Here is a 24,638-nt window from a genome sequence, read left to right on the forward strand (position 1 = left end):
AGGAAGATCAGAACCTAAAAATTTTATAGCCACTTTTGAAAGAGATGTATCTTTGCTCTGGAAACTGTTATTGAGTATGTTAAAGCTGTAACAAAATGCTTCTTCTAAAAAATAAATATATATAATAATAATAAAATAAGTTGGGGGGCTGGGAGATAGCTTGTAAAAGTGCTTGTTGTGCAAGGGCAAGAAAGTGAGTTCAGATACCTGGTTCCCATATAAATGCAAGGCGGGCATGGAAACCCACCTGTAATCCCAGCACCCAGGAGGCAGAGACAGAGGTCCCTGAGCAAGCTGACTAGACAGACTAGCCAAATCAATGAGCTCCTGGTTCAGCAAGAGGCCCTTCTTCAGTACACAAGGTGGAGAACGATGGGAGAAGACACCTGCTGTCAACCTGTGGTGTTCACACACATATGTACATGTTCGTACACCTGCACACACATGTACACCCCCATAGGAATACATGTGAATACATATGTGCACACCATATAGACCTAAAGAAAAAATTTTTAGCTGTTCAAATAGGTATATAGAGATATCTTATTATATTTCTAATTAATTTCCTTAATGACTAATGATGTTGAACACTTGTTAATGTGTTTATTTTTCTGCTGTGTCTCCTCTCTAATGAAATGTCCTTTCCTACTTACTAATTGATTTTTATTTTCATATTATTAGGTGAGAGTTCTCTATTACAGGATATTGACAAGATATTTTGTTTACAAATATGTCCTCTTTATCTGTGCTTTGTTTTGTCATCCTTTTAACAAGATCTGCAAGAGTTGTGTGTGCGTTTGTGTGTGTCTGTGTATGTGTACATGTACATGTACATGTGTGTGAGTTCACCTAGTCAGTCATGTGTCGAGGCCAGAGGTTGATGTTGCGTGTTTTTCTCTTACTTTGCTCTCCACCTTGTTTTTTGTGACAGAGTTTCTCACTGAACCTGGGCCTTGCCATTTCAGCTAGATTGATTAACCAGCGAACACTCAGATCCACCTGTCTCTGCCCTCCGGTGATAGGACTAAGGTGTACGCCACCACACCTAGGCTTTTTATGTGGTGCTGAGGATCCAAATTAAGGCCCTCATGCTTGCATAGCAGGTACTCTGCCCACTGAGCTGTCTCCCTAGCCCCAATTTATCAACGTTTTGTGTTTTGAGAGGAGAGCTCCCTGTAGCCCCAGCTGGCCTGGAACTCACTAGACCAGGCTCACTTGATCTCACAGAGATCCATCTGCCCCTGCCTTCTGAGTTCTGACATTAAAGATGTGTGCCATCATGCCCAGCTAAATAAACTTTTTAATACATCATGTGTTTGGTGCCATATCTAAGCATTCCTCAACTACTTCCAAACTCCACCTACCATATTCCCAGGCATCACCAGCCATCAATCCAGAATCCACTTGCCAAGGGATTTGAGAGGGAGATCTCTGTCTCAGCTAAGTACCAGCTGATACGCTCTTCTTTAAATTCAAACTCAAGGAAGGAATTTTCTTCAGAACAAAAATCCTCAGCCCTGGAGGAGCTATTTGGAGTGGGGAGGGAGATAATTTTTGCTGACATATTTTTCAAATAGGAAAGTTTAGTAATTATGCAAGTGGGGTTGTATTTAATTAACCTTTAGGCCAGCTCTAGAGAGGCCCAGCTGTAAATGCCTGTGCAATGGACAGAACTCAGTGTTGGAAGGACTCCTGCTCTGGCTCCGTGAATAGCACCGGGAGAAATGAAGCATCGTCCATGTCCCCAGATGCCCTGCCACCCGGAGAATAATCACTCTTTCATAGGCTATACTGCTAAGCTCTGACCCAAGAGCCACAAGCATTTCTAAGCAAATGTTTTTATTATCCATAGCCATAGTTTCCCCAGAAGATTGCCTTATCTTGGGGGGTATCCCTTATAACTCTGGAACTACCTTTGTAGAAAATCTTATAGCGCCCAAGCAAAAAGCTATCATCCAGCATGTTGTCTTTTGATTTTGTCTCAGAAACCCTTTTGTCTTAAAGGTAACAAAATGGACACTTCCATCTGATACAACTCTTTGATAATTCTTATCATTCCCCAGATAAGTATTAACTGTTAAGATCTATATAGCTTGCAAACCCTAAAGCCTTTAAATATTCAAAACATATTTAACTTCTAGTATAACTAGATGAAAAATTCCCAGTGAATAATTCATTAAATTTTGGTTGTAACCAAAATAAAGTTAAATAAAATCCTCAGCTGGGTGTGGCAGTGTATGCTTGTAATCTTAGCACTGGGGCAGTTAGAGCTGGAGGATTGTGGGTTTGAGGCTAGAATGGACTACATAGTGAATTCCAGGCTGACCTCGGTTACATAGCAAGACTCTGTCTCAAAAAAGTAAGCAAATAAACAAATAAATAAGTAAAATCCTGTTACCTAGTCATCAGGATCTAGAATCATATCCGATATGGATAGATTTAGTAAGTTTGCATATATTTAGTAAAATATATGTGCAGTTTCATTTTCAGAAAAAAAATAAAGGATCATTTGGTGGGTTAAATCTTCTTTTAAACCAAATTTACAATATCTAAGTCTTCTTTACTGTTTTCTAAAATACTTTGAACTCATTATTATCTATTTTTATGGGGGGTAGTATAAAGAGACCCACTGCAGGCCATTCCTGACATTGCTTCTGTCAAGAACTGATTGGAAGAGCAAGCAGGCCTGGAGGCAGAGGGATGGATTCAATGAGTTCTTGAAGTCTTTGGCAATGGGGCATGTCTAGGATTGTAATTATGACTGTGTTTATTTATTAACATTTTTACTGGGCCATTTTAGTTGATTAGCACAATGCGATTACAAAAAAAGTCTGCAGCTAGAAGTTCTGGGAAATCTCTACATTGCTAGGAAAGTCTAGATATGATATCATTTCTGATTTTCAATGATTTAATTAAAATAAACAAGCATACAATAGTCTCCTAGCATAGTTTAAAATATGATGAAGAACTACATCTAATTGCTGAAAGTAGGGGCAATGAGAGTTAGGAATCTCAAGTTGTTTGCTAATTACTTCTTAAACTCTTCTCTGTCCAGCAGACAAGAATGTATTTTAAGGTGAAAGACCTGGGACATGGGTATCACTCAGTGGTGGAGCATGTGTTTAGTGATCCCCAGAACCTCCAAGATAAATACAAATAAATAAAAAGGAGAAAGAAGGCTGGGGCTGGGGTTCTGTTGGTAGAGTGCCTGTCCAGCATGCACCAAGTCCTGGGTTCAATCCCTACCGCCATATAAAAACTGGGTGTGGTGAAGCAAAGCTACGTTCCCAGCACCGGGGAGGTGGAGGTAGGCAGATCAGAACTTCAAGGTCATCCTCTGCTATGTGGATGACCTGAGCATGTTTATTCTGCTCTCTTCCTGAGCCTGATGGATTCGTCTTGTGACCCTGGACTCAGTGGAGGACAGACTAGCCCAGCTGTGATCATAGCAGCACAGGAGCATCAACCAAATAAAAGGCATGCATTCTGAGCTTCGTGCTTGTTGAAATATAAATTCCTCTAGAACTTTCAACCTGTTTATCTTTCCCAGCTACAAATACACAAATATAGATCAATTTCCCTTAGCATTTCCTTAGAATGCTGGTTGTCAAAGCATGGCTTGAGGACCTTGAGAAGTCCCTAACATCTCGGAGATAGGGGAAGAGGATATGCTAACAAAGTTGTAATTATTTTCATAATAGTAATAATAATCCATGTCTACCTTGCTCACTCTTCTTCTCTCTTGCATATACAGTGAAATTTTCTAAAAATTACTTAATATGTGAGATTGTAATAATTTGAGTGTTGAAGCAGATGTGAAAATATAGCAGTCTTTTTATTAGACCAAATAGTAAAGAAATTGGCAAAATGCAAAACAATGACATTATTTTAATGATTTTTTTGTTGTTTTGGAAAATCTTATTTTCATCTAAGTATGTTAATTGGGTCAACATTTTCCTGAGTTTTGTTGCTATTTTTAAATAAAGTGCTAAGTAAATATTGTAAGTTTTTTCCCAGTTTTTATTTCTAACAGAGCAAGTATCAGTAGATATAACCTTCATAAACAAAAGTTCTTTGGGGGCCTCAAATGTGGAAAGGAAAGAACCACAAATGTTTATTGCAGAGACCATCAGAATGGAAGGGTGTTGAATGCTTTCCTCCCAACATAAACAACCATCGCCATCAATCAGAGAAGCTGACAGACTGTTCCCTCACAGAAGGACGAATGGGGATTGTAGTTAGATCCTTCCCTGGGATCCCAGCCACCACCTCCTGCACATGTAGGCCGACTTGATGTAATTCGGCCCTTGCTGCATGTGGTCTCCAGCACTAGTGTATATGAAGAGGAAGCTTAAATGAAGGGGACTCCATCTATGTGAAGTCACACATTCTGGGATGAAACTTTTGGTGATGTAGTTCTTTAGGGGTCACCTATGGTCCTGTAAGTAACACCTCATCCATGTTCCTGTAAGTATGCCCAATAAACTCATTGGGGCACCAAGCTAGACTTGGGGAGAATCATTATTTTGGTCTGTTGTTGGTGCATTCTCTGGAGTGAAGCAACATCTGCTGCTGTCTCACCAGCTAAAGTTAACACAACAAAGGAAATCTTGGAAAAGATTGGGTTCCTTCACCTCATTTATAGGTTGAAAACTGATCTCCAGTGAAGTCAGACAGCTTACCTGATAGTCTGTGCTATAAACTACTGCAAAATGTAGTGGTTGAAAAATATAATGATGATTCATTTTGCCTTCAGATACAGAGTTTGAGCTGACCTTGCTCTGCTCCATATGCTTGGGGTTTCAGCTAGGGTGGCTGAGATGTCTTGCCCACCCAACATGCATTCTATATCTGACTTCCCCTCAGGGTCTTCCCGCACAGCTCCCAAGGCTTTTTCACAGTGAGCCTCTGTGAAAACACCAAGCTTTCTAATGACCTCGATTTAGAAGTCCCATTGCTTCCACCACATTGTAAGAGTCTTCACAGTGAGCCTCTGTGAAAACAAGCCTTCTAATGACCTCGATTTAGAAGTCCCATTGCTTCCACCACATTGTAAGAGTCAAGCAAGTCACACCACATTCAAGGGGAGGAAAGTTGGACCCCTTCTATTAGCCAGAGGAACATCAAAGAATTTAGGACCATCTCACCACAGTATCCGGGATGCTCAGGTACTCTGCCTTGGAAGAACTGAATCTGTAATTCAGCCTTCCTGGTTTTTAGTACACAGGACAACTTTGACAATTGTGTATAAGAAGATGATAGAAAGAAGGGAAGAGGGGCTGGAGAGATGGCTCAGTGGTTAAGAACACTGGTTGTTCTTGCAGAAGACCTGGGTTCGAATCCCAGCATCCACATGGCAGCTAACAACTGTCCATCTGTAACTCCAGTCCCAGGGGACCTGACAGCCTCTTTTGACTTTTGTGGGCATTGTATGACATGGGTGCACTTACCTATATGCAGGCAATACATGCATACACATAAAAAATGAAAAATAAAAAAGAAAGAAAGAAAGAGAAAGAAAGAAAGAAAGAAAGAAAGAAAGAAAGAAAGAAAGAAAGAAAGAAAGGGGAGAAAGCATGGGGCCTCCCTTCTGGGAATAAAGAACATTGTAGGAGGCCCTATGCACCCCTGAGGAGAGTGGATAGTTCAGAGATTGAAAAGGAAGATTGAAAGGCAGCTGAGAAGAGGCCACCCTGATGGAACATTAGATACAGGAGAGAACCTAATTTCTGCTTAAGATGCTCAGTTCTCTTCAGCAGCATTGCTGGTTAGTTGCTCATGCTGGAGATTGTAGGCTTGCTCTGAATGTGGCCTGCTTTCCCCCAGAAAAGCTCTAAAAAGTTCTCCAATGGAGATCTATTTTCCACTGACTTCTACTCCATGGCCTTCTGGTTGCATGCTGGTTGCTTGATGGTATTACTGGAAAAGATTTACTCAACTTTTATATAGAGGTTCTAAGGCTGTTGTACAATTCCATCCCTGGGACTTCCTTGATGCCAGGTTTTGACTCTATTATAATAAAACAATTCCTTATCAGGGTGTTCTCCTGTAGTCCATCTTATTAACTGATTTAAAAGTATTTTCCATGGTTGGTCTGAGAAACCCACTATTGACCAGTACACCTCCACAACAACATTCTGTACCTTTTGCTATTATTCATACACATTAATAATGTACCACAGAGGGGATGGGGATTTAGATCAGTGGTAGAGCCCTTGCCCAGCAACAGTGAGGTCCTGAGTTCAATCCCCAACACCAAAATAAATAAATGTATAAATAAAAATACATTATGCATCTTGAAAGTCTTGGTCTTTTTTGTGGACTCTGCTAACCAGACTTTATCCAGGCCATTTGGGTGTCTGTAAGCGCTTGTGTGCTTAGTTTTTAACTCAGCTCTGGAATTTACATTCATCTCCAGAAATTTTATCTCAATAAATTCAACCTGCCAATATCTATTTGAATCTAAACTCTGTCACCAAAACTTCTTATTATGTCACTTAGCTCCATATAATCAGCACATTTGTTAAGTATTTGTTCTAGACTTTTACATAGATTGTTGAATAAGGTTCAGCCAGCCGAGGCCTCTATCACTTCACTGGAGACCATCCTGTATGCTAACATCAATCTACTAATCAGCATCTTTTGGGTTCATTCATTCACCTAACTCTTGTTAATTCATCTAATGGTACTATTGTTTAGTCCATATTTCTCCATGTTGTCCACAATGATATCACGACAGGCCTGGACGAATGCTCCATTGAAGTCCAGATACATTATGTCTGCTGCACTTGGCCGCTTTCTAAATCCACTAACCCTGTCAAAGGAAATGAGACAAATCCGACTCTTCAAGCATGCTGTGTGTGCACTTTGAAGACTCTCAGATTTTGTTTGTGTTCTTTGCCCTGTCCAGGATCTTCCTGCACCCCACCTCACTTGTCTACTTCTATTTCTCACATGCTGCCCCCTTGATGAAGATTTGCTCCTCCACTCCAGGTATATTTCTTTGTATATATTTTCCCAAAGCTGTGAATACATCATATCCCAGGCTATTTATATCTATTTTCTTTGGCTTCATTTTGAATTAGCTATGAATTATTTAATGCATATTTGATGACTTTGGTTCAACTAGATCCTGGCGCCTACTGATAGTCATTTTTTCCCCAACATACTCATAAATCACTTATTCCAAATCCAGTGCAACACCGAGCATGGCCTCTAAATGCTAATTCCCAATAAGAAAGACCAGGGTTCCTTGGCAAAGTGGCTGTTGCCAGGTGTATGCAAAGGTGGGAAAGATAAGGCTGAACTATTCTGTTACTCCAATTGAAATGGAAGCTATGGGAAACCATTGGGGACCTGTCAAGAGAATCAGAAGCTGGGAAGAGTTCCCACTGGCCAGAGCTAGGATAACTTGAGCATTAAGGACAATTTGAGCATCAAGAATGCCACTGCAGGTGTAGGGAGATGGTTTAGTCAGTAAAGTACTGACTAAAGGAGGACCTGAGGACCTGAGTTCAGATCCCTAGCACCCACATAAAAAGTTGAGTGCATCGATCCATGAGCATTTAAAGCCCCAGTGCTAGGGGGACACAGAGATAGGTGGATTCCTGGAGCTCACTGGCCAGGTGTCTAGCCAATTGGTGAACTATGGGTTCAGTGGGAGCCCCTGCCTCAAAAAATAAGGGGGAGAACAACTGAAGGAGATACCTGAGGTCTACTTCTGGCTTCCATATACCCCTATATGAACACATACACACATACACCAGAGAGAGAGAGAGAGAGAGAGAGAGAGAGAGAGAGAATGCCACTGCAATGAAAGAAATGTAAAATGTGTCTGGATCTATGAGTACATAATGCTGTAAGAAAATAAAAAATCTCACTGATGATCTTTGCATTGTGCCAGAGAAAAATCTCAGCTTTCTGAAAAGTGGTAAACAAAGGCAAAGGATTCACCATTTACCCTGCCTTCCATGCCTACCACCACTTTGATACACTTTTTTTCTCCTCCCGCCCTCCCTCTCTCCATCCCTCCCTCCCTCTTCCTTATCTCCCTCCAATCTTTCCCTCCTTCCCCTCTTACTTTCCTTTGAGATCGTTTACCATGACCACGTATCCCAGGTTGACCTGAACTCATGATCCTCCTGCCTCAACTCATCAGTGCAGGGATTACAGGAGTTCACCACCACATCCAACAAGGCACAGCTTTCCCTTATAGCAGCATTCTAGCTGATTTATTTATTGTCTTCTCAATAAATAAAGTATGCAATCCAGACCATGATAACTAATGGCTCCTAAACTCCTTAGGTTCAAAGGGAGGGGGAACTTTAGTAGGAATAGTTCCAGCTGGGAATACTCAAGCTTCACAGAGCAAACCTGGCATCATAAAGGACAACCAGCCTTCCAATGCGGTACAGTAGGAAGAACACAGTGCCACCTTCGAGGTATGAAGCTGAAAACTTGAACATGTATGTATGTGATCAAGCCTCTACAGCCAGCTACCAGGTTACAGGAAATACATAAAATTTAGCATGAAACAGCCCCATGGGGACCCCTCAGTCAGATCTACATGTATAGCATGTGATTGATTTTCTTCTCAGATTATTCATAATGACTGAAGAGGTGCCTCAGTGGTAGAGCACTTTGTTAGCAGGCACGAGGTCCTATGTTTGAGCTTCAGCATTATAATAGCATGGAGAAAAGACCATTATTATTAATAGCAATTACTACTAATTATTATCATATAAGTTGTAAAGAGGAAAAGGAAGAGACTGGAATGAAATGCTTCTTCTAATAATGTGGTTATTAAATAAATAATTTTTAAAAAGATACTTTCAGAGCATAGTGATGCACGCCTTTAATTCTAGCACTCAGGAGGCAGAGGAAGGCAGAGTTCTGTGATACCAAGTCTAGCCTGGGATGGTCTACACAGAGAGTTCCAGGCCAGCTGGAACCTATACCTGCAGTGAGGCCCTGTCACAAAAAAAAAAAAAAAAAAAAAAAAAAAAGATATGGAAGAGCAGCAAAACCCAAGCACAATGCATGTACCAACTGTGGATTCTGAATCAAACAAATCAACTAAAACAAAACAAAACAAAAAAGCGGCTTGTGAACCAATCAGGGAAAAATGAACACTATTGAGAAGATGAAGATGTTAGTATTTTTTTTGGTGTGAAAATGGTACTGTGATCATGTTATTTTTTACACACACACACACACACACACACACACACACACACACACACACATATATGGAGAGACATTGAGCTAGCTAAGGAAGGAATTAAATTTCCCACTAAACAACCTAGTTCTGTGTGTGTGTGTGTGTGTGTGTGTGTGTGTGTGTGTGTGTGTGTAATGAGACTTGAGATGAATCGATAGCTGGGTGAGAGGTTCCTGATGCCTCCTTTAGGTTGTTCTTGGTCCTTTGTAGAGATGCACATTTTCCATGATCTTTTTGTTTTCAATTTACAAATTTGTGTGGAACCGTTACAGCAGTCCCCATTGTTTTCAGAACTCACCTTCCTTTCCTTCTGAAAATCTGTTTACCAGAAGAACAGCCTTTTCATTCCTGCTTCAATCCCATAGGTGTGTGTGTCGGGGGGAGTGCTTGCATGTGTGCATATATGTAGGTAGAGGACAGAGGACAACCTCTGGTTTTGTTCCTTAGGAGTTGTCTACCTTGATTTTTGATTTATTGTATTTTATTTTTTTAGGCAGGGTCTCTCACTGATCTGAAGCTTGCCAAAGCTAGCTCAGCCAACCAGCCAGCCCTGAGGATCCACCTAGCTCCACCTCCTCACTGCTGGGATTATAACGCATCACTGCACAGTGACTTTTGGTTTTTCTTAATAGGTTCTGGGTGTTAAACTCAGGTCTTCACCTGTATGGTCAGGTGGGCTCTGGTCCCTGTCTCTGGTGTTCACACTAATCTTTCCCTGCTGAAGCTTATTCTCTTTGACAGAAAAGACAGAATCAAAATAAGAGTTTTATTCTGTCTTCTTCGTCATTTCCCAATGTTGAAAAAAACAATCCCAGATAGAATTTATCCCTTTTATTATCTGGCTCCAAACCTAAAGAGGTCCTATTGTTAATGTTAGAGTTAAAAAAATTTTTTTGCTTTATTTTTATTTTATGTGTATGAGTGTATTGCTTGCATGTATCCAAGTGCACCTGTGTTGTGCAGTGCCCATAGAGGACAGAAGAGGGCATCAGACCCCCCTGGAACTGGAGTTCCAGATGGTTGTTAGCCACCATGTGGGTTCTGGGATTCGAACCCAGGTCTTCTGCAAGAACAGCTAGTGCTCTTAACCACTGAACCATCTCTCCGTCCCCTTTTTTATAATTTTTATTTTAGCATATGAGTGAATTGCCTGCATGTTGCAAGTGCACTCGTGTCATGCAGTGCCTGTGGAAGTCTGAAGAAGGTGTTGAATTGCCCTGGAACTAGAGTTAAAGACAATTGTTAGCCACCATGTGGGTACTGGGAATCAATCCCAGATCCTCTCCAAGAGCAGCCAGTGCTTTTACCCACTGAACCATCTCTCTAGCACCCACTGTTAGAATCTTAAGTCTTGCCATTTTTACAGGTTGCTGTTAAAATTTAGAATTACTTATTCTGCCTTTCCTCTTTTATGTGGGGGCTGTTGGTTTCCTTGGCAACCTTTTTTTCTGAAGAATTCTTTTGCTCATTTATGGTATCACAGTAGACAGAGGATGTGCCACAATTTTGGTGATTCTATGCAGTGTTGGTGAGCATGGGACATGGATGTGCTCATGCTCTGTTCTGCAAGTACAGAGAAGGCCACTTTCCTGCAAGTGGGTGATGTGTTCAGAGCCTTTCAAAATACATGCAGTCTTGTGACCAAGGAGATCCCATGTTAGCCATGAATCCTAAGCTCATGCATGTACAGAGACACTTAGTCAAAAGGGTACTCAGAATACTGTTTTAAATATATTTAATGAATAAATTAATATTTTACATGTATGAGTCTTTTGCATGCATGTTTATAAGTGACTGTATGGGTGCAGTGCCCACAGAGACAGAAGAGGAGTCCCTGGAACTGGATTTATGAACAGTTATGAGCTACCATGTAGATACTGGGAACTGAACTTGGGTCTTCTGCAAGAGCAGCCAGTGCTCTTGGTCACTGAGCCATCTCTCTAGCCCCTATATTTCATTTTGTAAAAATGTATATTTACATATGGAAAGAAGATTGAAAAGATATGTAGAAAGATAGAGTATTTGCCTTTTATTCTCTTCAACTTGTCTTATACTTGCAATAACACTTTTTATAGCAGATAGCAGATATTTATTACTTTGAAATAAGAAAAGGAAGAATAAAAATAGGAATTAGAAGGCAGGAGGGAGCTGAAGAGATGGCTCAGCAGTTAAGAGCACTGGCTGCTCTTGCAGAGGACCTGGGTTTGGTTCCCAGCACCCACATGGTGGCTAACAACCATCCATAACTCCATTTCCAGGGGATCTAACACCCTCTTCTGATCTCTGTGGGCATTGCATGCACAAGGTGCATAACATCTGTGTACTTATACATATGAAATAAAATATTTTTAATTTTTAAAGTGAAGAAAGCCAGAGCCAGCTCAGGTTATATCACACGTCTTCTCTTGTTGGGTGTGGCCTGTTGTGACCTGATTAACCCCCAAGGGCCATCCTCAACCTCTCCTGTGGCATTTTAGCTGCCTGATGTTCAAGCACAGGAAGGTATGGACAGCTTAAAGGGATCCTGAGATATAAGAAAATTTCAACATATGATAAGAAAACTACTACTTCATAGTGATTACTTGAGAACCCTGTGTCATGAATATGGGCCTGGCCAAGACCAGTCCGGGAGACCCAGTGTGGCCTCAGCCCTGTCTCTGGAAGCACAGGTCTGGCCCCAGCCTGGGCCATCTGAGAGTTTTGTGGCTCACCTCACAACTGGTAATACTGTGTACTCAAGAGATTTCCCTGGGGTTTGGGTTAGAGCTGGCGGGTTCTGCTCTGTGGTCTCTTGGGGTGATTTGTCAGACTGTTTTATCTGCAATCATGCCTGACTTTCCTTGGGCAGCCTTCCTGTCTCTTCTTTTAAAATCTCTTTTCCCATTATTTTTCTTCAAGCCCAATCTCAAATGGTAAAAGCTTTATGAATAAGCAAAGGTCCTTGCAGGGAGTTTATGATCAGAATCTTCACCCTGTAATTCTCCAGGCTGCTGTTTAACTCATCATGGTAAACAAACAAGAGGAGGAAAGAAATATGCATTTAAACAGAAAAATGAATATTCCCATTACATCTAACAGGGGAAATATTCCAAACATGCATGCTGTAACCATTTTATTGTCTCTGGCTCCTGAGGTCTAGGACACGTGGTACCGGTCCCCGAGTACTGGACTGCATTTGCCTCTAAATTCTGAATCAGCTGAAATTCACATTAAAATGCATGATGTTGCAGTGCATTACTGGCAAACCCCACAAACTTCCTAAATACAACACAATGATATGAACAAACCATAACAACAGGATCTTTTGAAAACCAAGAAAGGAAAATATTTTTAGACATTTTCAAATTCTATTCATATCTATATCTATATCTATATCTTTATCTATATCTATATCATCTATATCTATATCTATATCTATCTATCTATCTATCTATACCTATATCTATATCTATATCTATCTATATCTATATATGTCTTTCAGGCTGAGCAGTTGAAGACAGTAGCCAGCACCAATTTTCCCTCAATGCCTCTCAGTGGGCTCCTGGGGCTGACTGAAGATGCAGGCCTTGTTACTGGAACTAATCCAGGTGCGATGGCTGCAGCATAGAGTCCTAGAGGACCAGGAGCAAGGCAAGCTTCTCTGATGGGTTCAGGGAATAAAGGAATAGTGGTATGATGGAACAGTAACAGCACAGGGAAGAAAGGAACACTAGAAATTTTTCTAGAAGTTCCTTCTGTCACCGTAGGATTTCTTACCTGTGCCATTAAGCTCTTGGTATCCTCATATGAAAATATGCTTGGAAAAACAACACACAAAATCCTTTGAAGCATAGAGGGGCAGAATCCTTTGGTTTCAAACTGTCCACACAGCTCCTTAGGCTCTTTCTTTCATAGAAAATATATTTACAAGAGGATCTCAGACACATCTTCCACAAAATCAGTTCACAGTCATTAGGAAGGGTTCTTGCAAAGTCTTATCTCAATCCTTGAGGCAACAAAGGTCTTTGCCTAGATTGATCAGCAATAGGTCAGTCCAACGGCCAGTCCAGTGTGGGTTCTACACCCTCAGATTCAATGCCAAACTTTCTGATGCTGTGCTATGGGGATCTACTTTCAGTTCAGTGGCTCCCCTACCCCTGCAGATCTTAGGTTTGGTCCCTCTCTAAATCATTCAAGACTGAACTGTGTTCACACCTAGGGTTAGATTACTAGTACATAGTAACTGCTTAATCAATGTGGGTGCCATGAGGAAATGATGGTCCAAGGCTGGCAAGCCCCGGGAAGTGTGTTCATGAGCTCCCTGGACTGGAGTGGCAGAGTAAAGGTCTTACCTGCACATGTAGATGAGGGAATTTTGGTTTGAGAATCTTTGCAGGCTCCCTGGACTCCTGCACTGGACAGGACTATGGACCTGGCCTTTCCTGAGACATGTTTCTCTAACACACTTTGAATCCCTCATGTCTCTTTATCCTACACTGCTCTTGACCTGGCTTCATAACCATCATTGGACCACAGCCCTGAATGTATCTCTTGACTTCCCTGCTGCCCTAGCTTCTTTCCCTTAACTCTACACTGCCCTCAGTCTGTCATTCCGCAGTCCTGCAGGACTGGATTCCAATCTCCTGTCATGAGTTTCATCACAACTTTTTTTCTGTGTACCCTACCACATGTGTTTTCTGTTCTAATGAAAATGAAACTGAACTTTGTGTAGATTCCCAAATGCTCCATGTTCTCTTTGCTTTTGGAATCTTTGACTACCACAGATTCTTGTGCCTGGAATCTTTTTCCCAATTCATCACCATTTTATTTACTCATTCCTACTCAGCTGGTAGTACCCAGTTATCATACAGGTCATCTCTTCCAGAACATTCTCTGACACTCGAAGGAGTTATATATTTCCTGTGGGTCTACAGGAATCTCTTCTCCATGGCAGCCTCACTCTAGAACTAAGGCTGACAAAGTGACCGCCACTGCAGTGAGAAAAGAGCAGAAGAGATAGGAGGTGACTTGGATGCTTCCTCTGACTTCCTTGAAGTCACACTTATACTTACATCTAATTGGCGTTGCCAAAACAAGGCACACAGCTGTATCTTACTTGTAGAAGGAAGGAAAGAAGAATCCTACTAGGTGCCCAGAAGTGTGCAAAAACATAAATATTTGAAAAACAGCCTACGTGATAACATGCCTTCAGTAAGTCTAAGCTTAGAAAAGCCTCAATAGAGTTGATAACTATAATAAGAAATGTCTAAATGCATGGGGGTATGAAAGTCATATGGGAGGGAACTATGGCATGATTGAGAAGTTAAGAAATATAGTGAAAAAAAGGCATCTTCAAGATGCTTGACTGTAATAGGGAGAAAAATAATAGCACCACTGGGTGTGGCCAAGGAAGGCAGTGGGCCTAATTGTTAATATGGGTCTGAATTGAACTTATTTAGTAACATCCAGAGGCACAAGAGTTTGAAGCCCCAAGAATGATGAAGAGTTGGGTGGCTCCCTAGGCCAGTGGAAGGGACCGGACTCCAAAGCACAGAGAAGAGGCAAGCTTGAGATTAGATACAACTTCCTCCTCTGAGCAGCAAGAGCAATGGAAGAATGAGACATGGGTTGGTTTATAGACTGAGAAGCAAGGGTTTTTAATGTATATTTTTACTAAGTTTTTGTGCATTTCATACATCTTAATCATAATTAGACCCCCTTTCCATGTGCACCCCTCCACAGCAACCCCCCCAATGGATTTCATGTATTCTTTCATATATGTTAAGGCCTATAAAGTCAAGTTGTATACCCAGGTGTCCCTTGGTGTGAGTTCATTCACTGGAACAGTGTCAGACTATCTAGTATCACTCCCTTAAAGAAGACCAACTCTCCCTCACCCTGCAGTGATCAGCTGCCAAAAGTTCCTCAGCTAAGGTTGGAGCTGCCTGCCCATTTTCCCAGTTCTATGCTGGGCTTTTGTCTGGTTGAGTTTTCATGGCTCTTGTGCATGATGCCATTATTCTTGTAAGTGCATTTAAACGAGTACCAAGAAGTCTGGGAGACTCTGTTTCCTTATGGTCATGTACCACCCCTGGTTCTTGCAAACTTTCTACCCTCTTCCACAATGGTCCCTGAGACCTGGGTGGGTGAGGTTTAATATAGGAGTCCTGTCCAGGGACACACACTCTGCCATCTCTTATTCTCTACACTTCGGCCAGTTGTGGTCTTCTGTGTTCATTGCCCTCTGTTGTGTCAGGAAGTTTCACTATTGAGAGCTGAGAGATGTATTGCTATTCTCTTTACTCCATGCTCCACTATGTTCCATGAGCACTGGTTGTAGAGATTCCATTGTCACTTAGGGATGGACATCTCTCAGGCATTTATTCTCTGTGTGTGGCTAGTTGTAGAACTCTGTAATAGTCTCCATCTGTTGCAAAAAGAAGAGAAGCAGGAAAATCCTGTGCAATGGATTCTGTTATTGTTAGGAACTTAATTTATATATAATTATCAGAATGTTCCAGGAATGGTGGCATATGCCTTTAATTCCAGCACTTGGGAGGCAGAGGCAGATGGATCTCTGTGAGATCAAGGTCATCCTGGTCTACATAGTAAGTTCCAGCCACTGTCTCTGAATGCCCTTCCTAGGTGAGTCCTACTTCAGGTATCATGTAGACAATTTTAACTGCCAAACACAACCTTCTAGGCAAACAAGTTCAGTGAAGATACGGCAATTGGCAGTCAGAGCTTATTTATATTTTATATAAATGAGTGTTTTACATGCATGTATGTGAGTGCACCACATGTGTGTGGTGCCTGAGTAGGCCAGAAGATAGCATTAGATTTCTTGAAACTGGAATTTCAGGTGATTGTTAGCTACCATGTGAGTGCTGGGAATAGAAACCGGGTCTTCTGGAAGAGCAGCCAGTGCTCTTAACTGCTGAGCCATCTCTCCAGCCCAGACAGTAGTTTTAATACAGCTGTTGAATAAAACACCATTTCTGCCCAAACTCACCAGAAACATTCTGGGACATTACTGACCCAAGAATCTTTGGCCTGACCCAACTCCTATCTTCAATCTGAAGATAGTTGCTCAGCTCAAACTGTATTCACACAGGTTGGGGTATTGCTTGATTGAGAATAAACCTGTCTGATCGTTTTCTTTGGCACATGAGAAGATACCTTCAGGGTCTTAGAACACTGCTGTCTCCATCTGGGACATTAAAACTTGGGTTCTTCTGGCAGCTGCAGGCCCAGGAAATTTTGATCCTGTCCACTAGCACTCTGCAAGTATGGTTAGTTCAGGATTCCCCTACCCCCGTCCTTTTTCAAACAGTTTTTTTTCTTTTTTTCAGTTTAGACAGAAAAGGCTCCCTGCCTAATTTAATTTTGTTTCTCCTTTCTTTGTTACAAGCAGATGTCACTTTTACATCTGTGACTCTGATCAAATGCCCTGTGTCTCCCCAACCAACAGCCCAGCAGATGTTACTACTATTAGCCAAAATCCAGCAAAAGGTAACAGGCAGTCCCTTCTGCTAATTATGGCTTTGTATGGGGGACATGAGGGAAAGGAGGGGAACCAGACTTCCCATGGGGAGGTCCTTAAAGAACAGATATGGGGATCAGCAACCCATCACAAATATAAAGTATTGCACTTACATTTGAGTTACTTCAAAGCTAATCCAGACATACAAACACCATCTAGAAGTTGTCCATAAAGTTCCAACCGAAGCCCACCCAACTAACCAGGGATAAATGACTTTTATCGTGACATCGCCTCTAACACTTAATACCTACATAAGGAATAAAGCATCATATTAACCATGTATAAATACCATCATAATGTAAGGTGAAACATATAATTAACTTATCTAATATATATGGTTCTAGTAAATTCCTAAAGTGTGGAATGTTTCTGCCTGATTGCTTACTTTTCTCCCATTGATACCCTAGAGCCTGCTCCCTTATTTGTTACCACCTTCTACATACGTTATAAGCATGCAATGGGAAAGATGCATATCTAAGCCCCATCTAAATTCCAAAGCCAGTGCTCAGTCCACAATTCTAGAAGACTCTGCCAGTATCATCGCCATCACTATCAACATCCCAACACTGGTGACTAGCAGTCACTGGAATCTTCTCAGGCACAAGCACTATGTTACTTTGCAGTATTCTATTGCCAAGAAGGCAGTAATTGTTAGTTTCACAGTGCCAGGAGGTTAGTTACCAAAACCTGAAAAAGTTCCTTTATGAAACATGTGAATTTTGGTTACTATGAGAAAGGAATATGTGGCAAAAATTCTTGGTGGGGTGGACCATCAGGTTGGAAGGTGCTCTGGCTGGTATGTTTCTGTTTTGGAAAATGGTGTTCCAATAAATTCTGTGTAGATTATTTTCTTAGTGCAGGTGAGTGAGAAACCTCTAATTCTATTTACTTGCTGCTTGAAGCAATATTTAGAGAGAGTTAAGGACAAACATCGCCCTTTAGTTCTCTGGCTGGGAGAATGCTGGCTCTGGTTCGGAGTTGTATCTTCCACAGGGCAGTTGGTTAACTGAGCACTGGGGCAATTCAGATGCAACACTAAATAAAACAATCGAAAAGAAAATTCCTCTGAAACTCTCACTGGTAATATTTTATTCAAGCTCATGTTATTGTGCCTTGCCTACGGTAAAAACAGTCTCAAAACAGCCTCCTAGGAGTGAGGCATGAGAGGGCTGACAAGCATTTTCCCATGAATCGCTACTACAATACAATGGCATTTTGTTTGCTGTTTTTGTTTCCTTGTCTTCTAACATTCTTTCTGACTTTCAAGGAAAAAAAAGAAGAAAAAGAAACCCTCCTATGAATGGCAAAGAAAGGGGAAGAAAGGTTTCTTTTAAACTTTCAACCTTTTTCATTTGTTAGCATGTAAACATTTTTTTCTTATATGCGCTGGTAATCTCTTCCCTTTCTTGTGCTTTAAATAGCCTTTCCCCCCTTTTACCACATAGGATCGCCTTTCCATTATTGATTTAGAAAATCGGCAGGGGAAAAAAAGTCAACCTTGTACACATATTAAGACAGGGGAGTCAGAGGAAGATGGATCAAACCATCCATCTCTCCATGTGGCCATTTATCTATCAATCCATCTCGCTTCCCACCCGCCTCTATTAAAACAAATAGCAGGCACTGTACACACTGCTGGTTGGCTGGAGTTGTGATCTGGACAAAAGGTCTGTTTGGGGAAAGGATGCTGAACCTCTAATTCTATTTGTGCCGGTTGAAAATCAGGAGGGGTTTTTCTACACTTCACTTTTATTAGATTATTTCTTATAGATGGTTTCTTTTTTCCTCCCAGACGCGTGGTGGAGGCTGCTGAAGCAGTTGGTCCATAGTTGGAATAATTAAATTAACCATTTGGTACAACTTTTAGGGGCGAGCTCGCGTGTAGAAAGCACAACTGGAACAAAACAGGGCGTTGGGGCTGAGGCTCCAGCCTGGCCCAGCCCCACACGCCTTTCATCTCTGAGCAGAAGCAGGACCCTGGGCCACAAAAGACGGACAGAACAACGACCGGCCTGGGCTAGGGGGGAGGGACAGTGTCACCGAACAAAATAAACCTACAAGGCCTACAAAGGGAAAGATGAAGTCAAGAGCATTTGCTCATCCGACCGTGCGATTCCAGCCCTGAGCGGTTAGCTTTTACAGAAAGGAGGAGACGCCCAGCACCCGGGCGGGGTGAGCTGGGCACCAGGGGGCGTCTGGAGAGAGGTCTCGGACGGTCCCCAGGAGAGGCCCGGCAACTTGGAGATGGCTGGCGCGACTGGGTGGAGGCGGCTGGAAGCCAGAAGCGGTCTCGGAGCCAGACTGCAGGGCAGGGAGGGCCAAGCCCTGGGCTGGCGCCCTGCACTGGCTTCGGCTGGGCCGTCTCTCCTCCGAGGGCATCCCTCAACCCCTCGCCAGGGTTCCTAACTCTGGCTCCTTGTTGCGCCTGCCTAATCAACACAGTTCCCCTGAACTACACATCAGATTCCTCTCCCTCCCTTTCGCAGAACTTCCCCTCGCACCGTAAAACTTGAAAGTTCCGCACTTTACCCCCAAATCACCCAAAACTGTTGCCGTGAATGCGCCTTCTTCCTTCGCGTTTTCTTAAGGGTCGCCAGAGGCTGCAGAGGACACAGCTTGGAATGGTCTGACGCTCAGATCGGGTGTAGGGCTCTGACCCTCGGTTCAAAGCAGCTGAACCGGATGGAGCTTCTGGTGAACACACGCTCTGCACCGGGCGGGGTGGGGGACGACACACAACACCCCAGGTGTACCAAGAGAGCGCCTGGCACACTGTGAATTGCCTGGGCCTGGGAACCTAAACCCTTTTCTCCCAGACTCTGTAAGCATCTGTCGCGCAGAGAAATGCGCTTGAAGCTCAGCTCACCCCCCTTTCGGAGGAACAGGCTAGCAGGTGTTAACCTAGTCTATGTACCTCATCCCCAGAGTGCAGGTCTAACCTACAAGGTCTGGTTCAGAAAAACCAGGATGCACAATTCCTTTTTCTCCTCCACCCCTAAATCCTAGGGAGCAGAGGAACTTGGACAATTGCAGCTTTGTTCTTGACAACCTATCCCCCACCTCCCTTAAGAGGATAGGGGTGGGAGAATAAGAGTGAGGGAAATTCTATGTGGATTCCGGGGGTGGGGTACAGGCGCCTCCCGGTCCAAATGCAGATTCATATTCATGAGAGCGATAAATAAAGACAAATCCACGCTGTAATAACCCTTGGATTCGCATCCGTCTTTGCTGGCCTTTAGGTTCAGGGGACTGAAGACAGATGTTTGCGTCCCTTTTCTCCTCTTGTCTGGTGACCATAAAGAAAAACCATTTAGAGTGTTGCAATTTGTTTCCCGCCGCAGTAAAACCTTGTTCGCATTTATTTTCATTTTGCCCCCGTGCACAAAAACGTGCACATTGGTCACCAAGGGCCCTTCTTTATCAAATACGCATTGTACAACATACAACTGCAGTAAAACTATCAGCTTTGCTCATAAAACTATCACCAGGTTCTTCCGTGGATCCCACTGCGGGAACTTCGACTTCTGGCATACGGAGGATGCGCAAACACCCGAGACACCGCTGAAACTCACCCTGGCGAGAAAGACAGGGCTGGGGGCCCGCTGTCCTTGCTTAATCCATTAAGGCGTCTGCAGCGGTTTAGTGCGCAATAAAACAGGGTGGCAGTGGAGAGCGGGCGCCCATCCACTCCCCGGCACTAGCATCGAATTAAACCACTTAGTTTGGCAAACACTGAACGCCTAAATGCCCCTATAAAGACTTTATGAGTTTGTTACTTTAATTACTGACTTGTTACAGAGCACATAAAGGGGGTAATGAATGCAATAAAACTAATTATCTACACATTTAATTCATATAAAATATCCAGGGTTTGTTTACACCACACGGCGATTCAACTAAGCATTCCCCCCTCTTGTCCACCGAGAGGAAGGATTTAATGAAATATTTTCCCTTATTCTACTAGAGTCTAACGAACCAAATGAAAATTACCCTCTGCTTAAATCATGGGGCCACCGAGGTCCACAAATCATGCCTAGCTTCTTTGTCTGCACATCCTTGCCAGTACCCAAGAGCCCAAGGAATCTGACAAGGAAGGTGCCCAGCCTCCCTGTTGCCTTGTTTGTTTAAGTAGCAAGGGCTGTGCTAGTGAAGTAGTAAAACCTACAGGGCAAACAGACAGCAATCCTCTGTGGGAAGCCCCAAGTCTGGAAATTGTGAAAAAATGGTGAAAAGGTGAGAGAGAGAGAGAGAGAGAAGGGTGGAAGAGGAGACCCCTTTGGGTACGTTTCCTTTTGGGCTTGGTAGGTACAGAGTAATTAAAACCAGGAAATAAGAACCGCATGGAAGCTCCAAGCCCACCCCAGCAATGCAAATCTCCACCAATGCTGACAGATGCAGTGGAGGGCGAAGAAACTGTCAGTGGAGAATCCAGATGTTTTACATTCAAGAGCTTTATTGGGTTGTTTATTTCTTTAAAGTGGCTATCTACCTTAGTCTCTGGAAAATACATTAAGCTTCGAGAAGAAATTCAATTGATAAGAAACTGTTTTTTCATCCCCTTCAATAAGGTGTATTTTAAAGAGATCTGCTTATCATTCGCATAAACCTCCCTGGTCCGCTTACTCTGTGTTAAAGGATGCCTGAGTCTTGCCAATGTCCCAGTCCTTTATAGCATTTCATGCACTTCGGGGGGTAGGCTTGTTGTTAAATTGAGCGTGTAACACTCTTACAAAACAGGTTTTCTATGACATCAAGGTTTCTTCTCCCTAACCAAGAGAAAAAAAAAAAAAAAAAGACGAAGAAGGGGGAAACACACACTATCTCAATTTATGCCTAAGGTATATGATCAGTTAAAAAGGCTTAAAAGCTCGGGGAAATTGGATCAGGGAGAATCGTCACCCAACTTTCATTATTTCCAAGTAGTGTGATTGAATTAAAGGGCAGGGAGCTGGTTAGAAGGGAGGATCAGGGGCTCAGTGCGTAATGGCGTGGTATTAAATTCTAATTAGAGATGCAGGAATCAATGATAGGGAGGTTGGACAGCTCAGTTCCCCAGTGCCAGCCCAATAGACGGATGAGTTATTGTCATGTAAAAAGCGCCAGCAATAAGACCAACCGCTTTGCTATTGTCCAAGTGGAAAGAGCCAAGTTTATTATGAGGGCTATATGCTCTAGAGACCTCAGACAAGGCATCTCATAGGAGGCTTTTTCATAAAACTAGGCTCTGCTGGTAGTAAGGAGGCCAGTTTGGAGGCAGGCGTTGAGCTGAGCACATCTCCCCACTCCAGCCACCTTCTCCACATCCATCTTTTATTTCATTTTTCCACTTGGCTGAGCCATCCAGAACCTTTTCAATGTATAAAATGGAATATTCTTACCTCAATTCCTCTGCCTACGAGTCCTGTATGGCTGGGATGGACACTTCAAGCCTGGCATCAGCCTATGCTGACTTCAGTTCCTGCAGCCAGGCCAGTGGCTTCCAGTATAACCCGATAAGGACCACTTTTGGGGCCACGTCCGGCTGCCCGTCCCTCACGCCGGGATCCTGCAGCCTTGGCACCCTCAGGGACCACCAGAGCAGTCCGTACGCCGCAGGTAAGGACCGCCAGCTCTCTCAGCCGAAGAAGCCGCCTTTCTGCTCGTATATAGGAAAGCCTTGATTGCATTTGAAAATGGAAATGTGTTTAGTATTTACCAAACGAAATTTGCTTACACAAATGAAAGAATTTATCACGTTAGAAGCGATTGCAGGGAGGGGTAATTCACTTACAGGGTTACACTATCCTAGTCACACCCGAACCGCCAACAAAATTATCTTAAGCTGCCAAAATGATAGGCATAATTTATTTACTTTGCGATGAGACGTAAAGCTTAGAAAATAATTAAATAACAAAGAGTAAAGCTCATTACTGGTAGTGTCTCTTTTTTTAGGAACCGACAGCGGCTCACACCTCTTTGGCCGGTCATTTTTATGATCATTTCTTTAATTTATTATTTTTTTGCAGCACTATCCCCCAACTTTTGGGCGTCGTCAACTTCTGAGAATTGAAAAGTTGCAACCGTGCAAGTGAGTGGAAACTTCGTGTTTGGCTTCCTGATACTCCAAGTGATGTTTTTAGACTCTTTTCCTGCCGAGAGCACTCTCTCCAGTTCCGGGCCTCAAGAGGTCTCCAATGTGCCTATTTCAATCCACCCAAAGGCACTTGGGCCACAAGGATCCCGAAAAGTCGGAAATCCGCACCCGTGTTTCTGTATATTACTAATTTGCTGGATTTTCTCGGCAGGTCCCTTCGACTAAGCTCCCTTCACGACGGAGTCGGCAGCGGTTCCCGAGCTACAGGACCCTTGGTCCCCACATTCTTGCTCGGCAGCCCGCTCACTCTTGTCTCCTCTGTCACCCTCTAGTTCCCTACAAACTCTTCACTGACCACGGCGGCCTCAACGAGAAACGCAAGCAGCGGCGCATCCGCACCACTTTCACCAGTGCGCAGCTCAAAGAGCTGGAGAGGGTCTTTGCTGAGACGCACTACCCGGACATCTACACTCGGGAGGAGTTAGCCCTGAAGATCGACCTCACCGAGGCCCGAGTCCAGGTACCCGCGCCTCGGAGACTGACCCTGCTCCGAGTGCCGCAGGGGTGAGGGTGAGGGGTGGGTGCTGCCGTTTCAAGTTCCAAGTCCCCCGGCCTCGCGTAGCAAGGGCTCGGGGACCCAGGGTGGGTCAGACAGGTCGGACTTCGAGTGGCTGAGCGAGGAAGGCTTAGGGCGGGCGCTCTAGGAATTTATTCAGAGCTGCAAAGTATTCAGTCTTGGAACTTGAAAGAGCAAGGCGTTTTTGAGAAGACGTGCCTAGTGGAAGAAAAAGTGCAGGCTTTGTCACGTATCTTCATAGTTACCACCATCAACACCATTGTAATCATTTGGTTGTCAAATGACTCCTAAGTCAAGCGCTTTGAAAAGCTTAGCACCGCGGTGTAAGGTGTACTCTTCTAGAAAATAGGACTTGCATCACATTTGCAAGGGGGCTATTACTCCATCAGAATCAGAAACCGCATCTTAGTCTAACCTGATGGGAACAAACGTGCTCTCTCTACGGAGTGAACCTGCCCAGAAGGACGGTGCACACCACGGGAGGCTCCTCCAGGCAAAGGCCAAGGATGAGCTGCAGCCTCGGAATCCGGAGGCGCCCTCCCTCTGTCCATTAGAGCTTAACTTTAGACTTGAGAGGCCCAGGAGGAGATGGCGAGCTTGGGGGTTGTTCAAGAGGCAAATGGAACAGGGCACACCGAAAGAAAGACTCGTTTTAGAGCCTTCCTGGGACCTGCGACCTTTGTACTTCTCCCTGAAAACGTTACTTTTTGATCATGTTCACACCCTGAGAAGTTTCTCAGAAGACTCCCTAGCAGCAAGGTGGGCAGACTTGGTGGGCTGGGAGCACGCTTTGGTGCCAAAGGCGGAGAATGCGTGCGTGCGTGTGTGTGTGTGTGTGTGCGCGCGCGCGCGCGCGTGTGTGTGTGTGTGTGTGTGTGTGTGCGTGTGTGTGTGTGTAAAACCATCTGAAACGAACTGGGTGTTCCTAACCGCCGCTTTGTTCTTCCTTTTCTCCTCGCCTGTTTCATCACCACTCCTCTTGGGCCAGGTGTGGTTCCAGAACCGCCGCGCCAAATTCCGCAAGCAAGAGCGCGCAGCCGCGGCTGCAGCCGCCGCGGCCAAGAACGGCTCCTCCGGCAAAAAGTCCGACTCCTCCCGGGACGACGAGAGCAAAGAGGCCAAGAGCACCGACCCCGACAGCACCGGGGGCCCGGGCCCCAACCCCAACCCTACCCCCAGCTGCGGCGCTAGCGGTGGCGGCGGCGGCGGGCCCAGCCCGGCGGGAGCTCCGGGGGCGGCGGGGCCG

General features: G+C 43.7%; 2 protein-coding genes across 2 annotated transcripts in view; one reads left to right on the forward strand and one right to left on the reverse strand.

The window, feature by feature from the left end:
• LOC103729246 (60S ribosomal protein L30-like) overlaps positions 1–19,121 on the reverse strand; it is a 134,257-nt gene extending 115,136 nt beyond the window's left edge. The window contains exon 1 of the mRNA XM_008827244.1: positions 18,883–19,121. Coding sequence (XP_008825466.1) covers positions 18,883–19,121 — 239 coding nt within the window. The remainder of the gene's footprint in view (positions 1–18,882) is intronic.
• Positions 19,122–22,096: 2,975 nt separating this feature from the next.
• Positions 22,097–24,638, forward strand: part of Phox2b (paired like homeobox 2B) — a 2,822-nt gene continuing 280 nt past the window's right edge. Inside the window, 3 exon segments of the mRNA XM_029560681.1 lie at positions 22,097–22,337; positions 23,148–23,335; positions 24,381–24,638. Of these exon segments, the coding sequence (XP_029416541.1) occupies positions 22,097–22,337; positions 23,148–23,335; positions 24,381–24,638 (687 nt within the window).

The sequence above is a fragment of the Nannospalax galili genome, unplaced genomic scaffold, assembly GCF_000622305.1.
Source record: "Nannospalax galili isolate Female #2095 unplaced genomic scaffold, S.galili_v1.0 scaffold772, whole genome shotgun sequence".
Lineage (NCBI taxonomy): Eukaryota > Metazoa > Chordata > Mammalia > Rodentia > Spalacidae > Nannospalax > Nannospalax galili.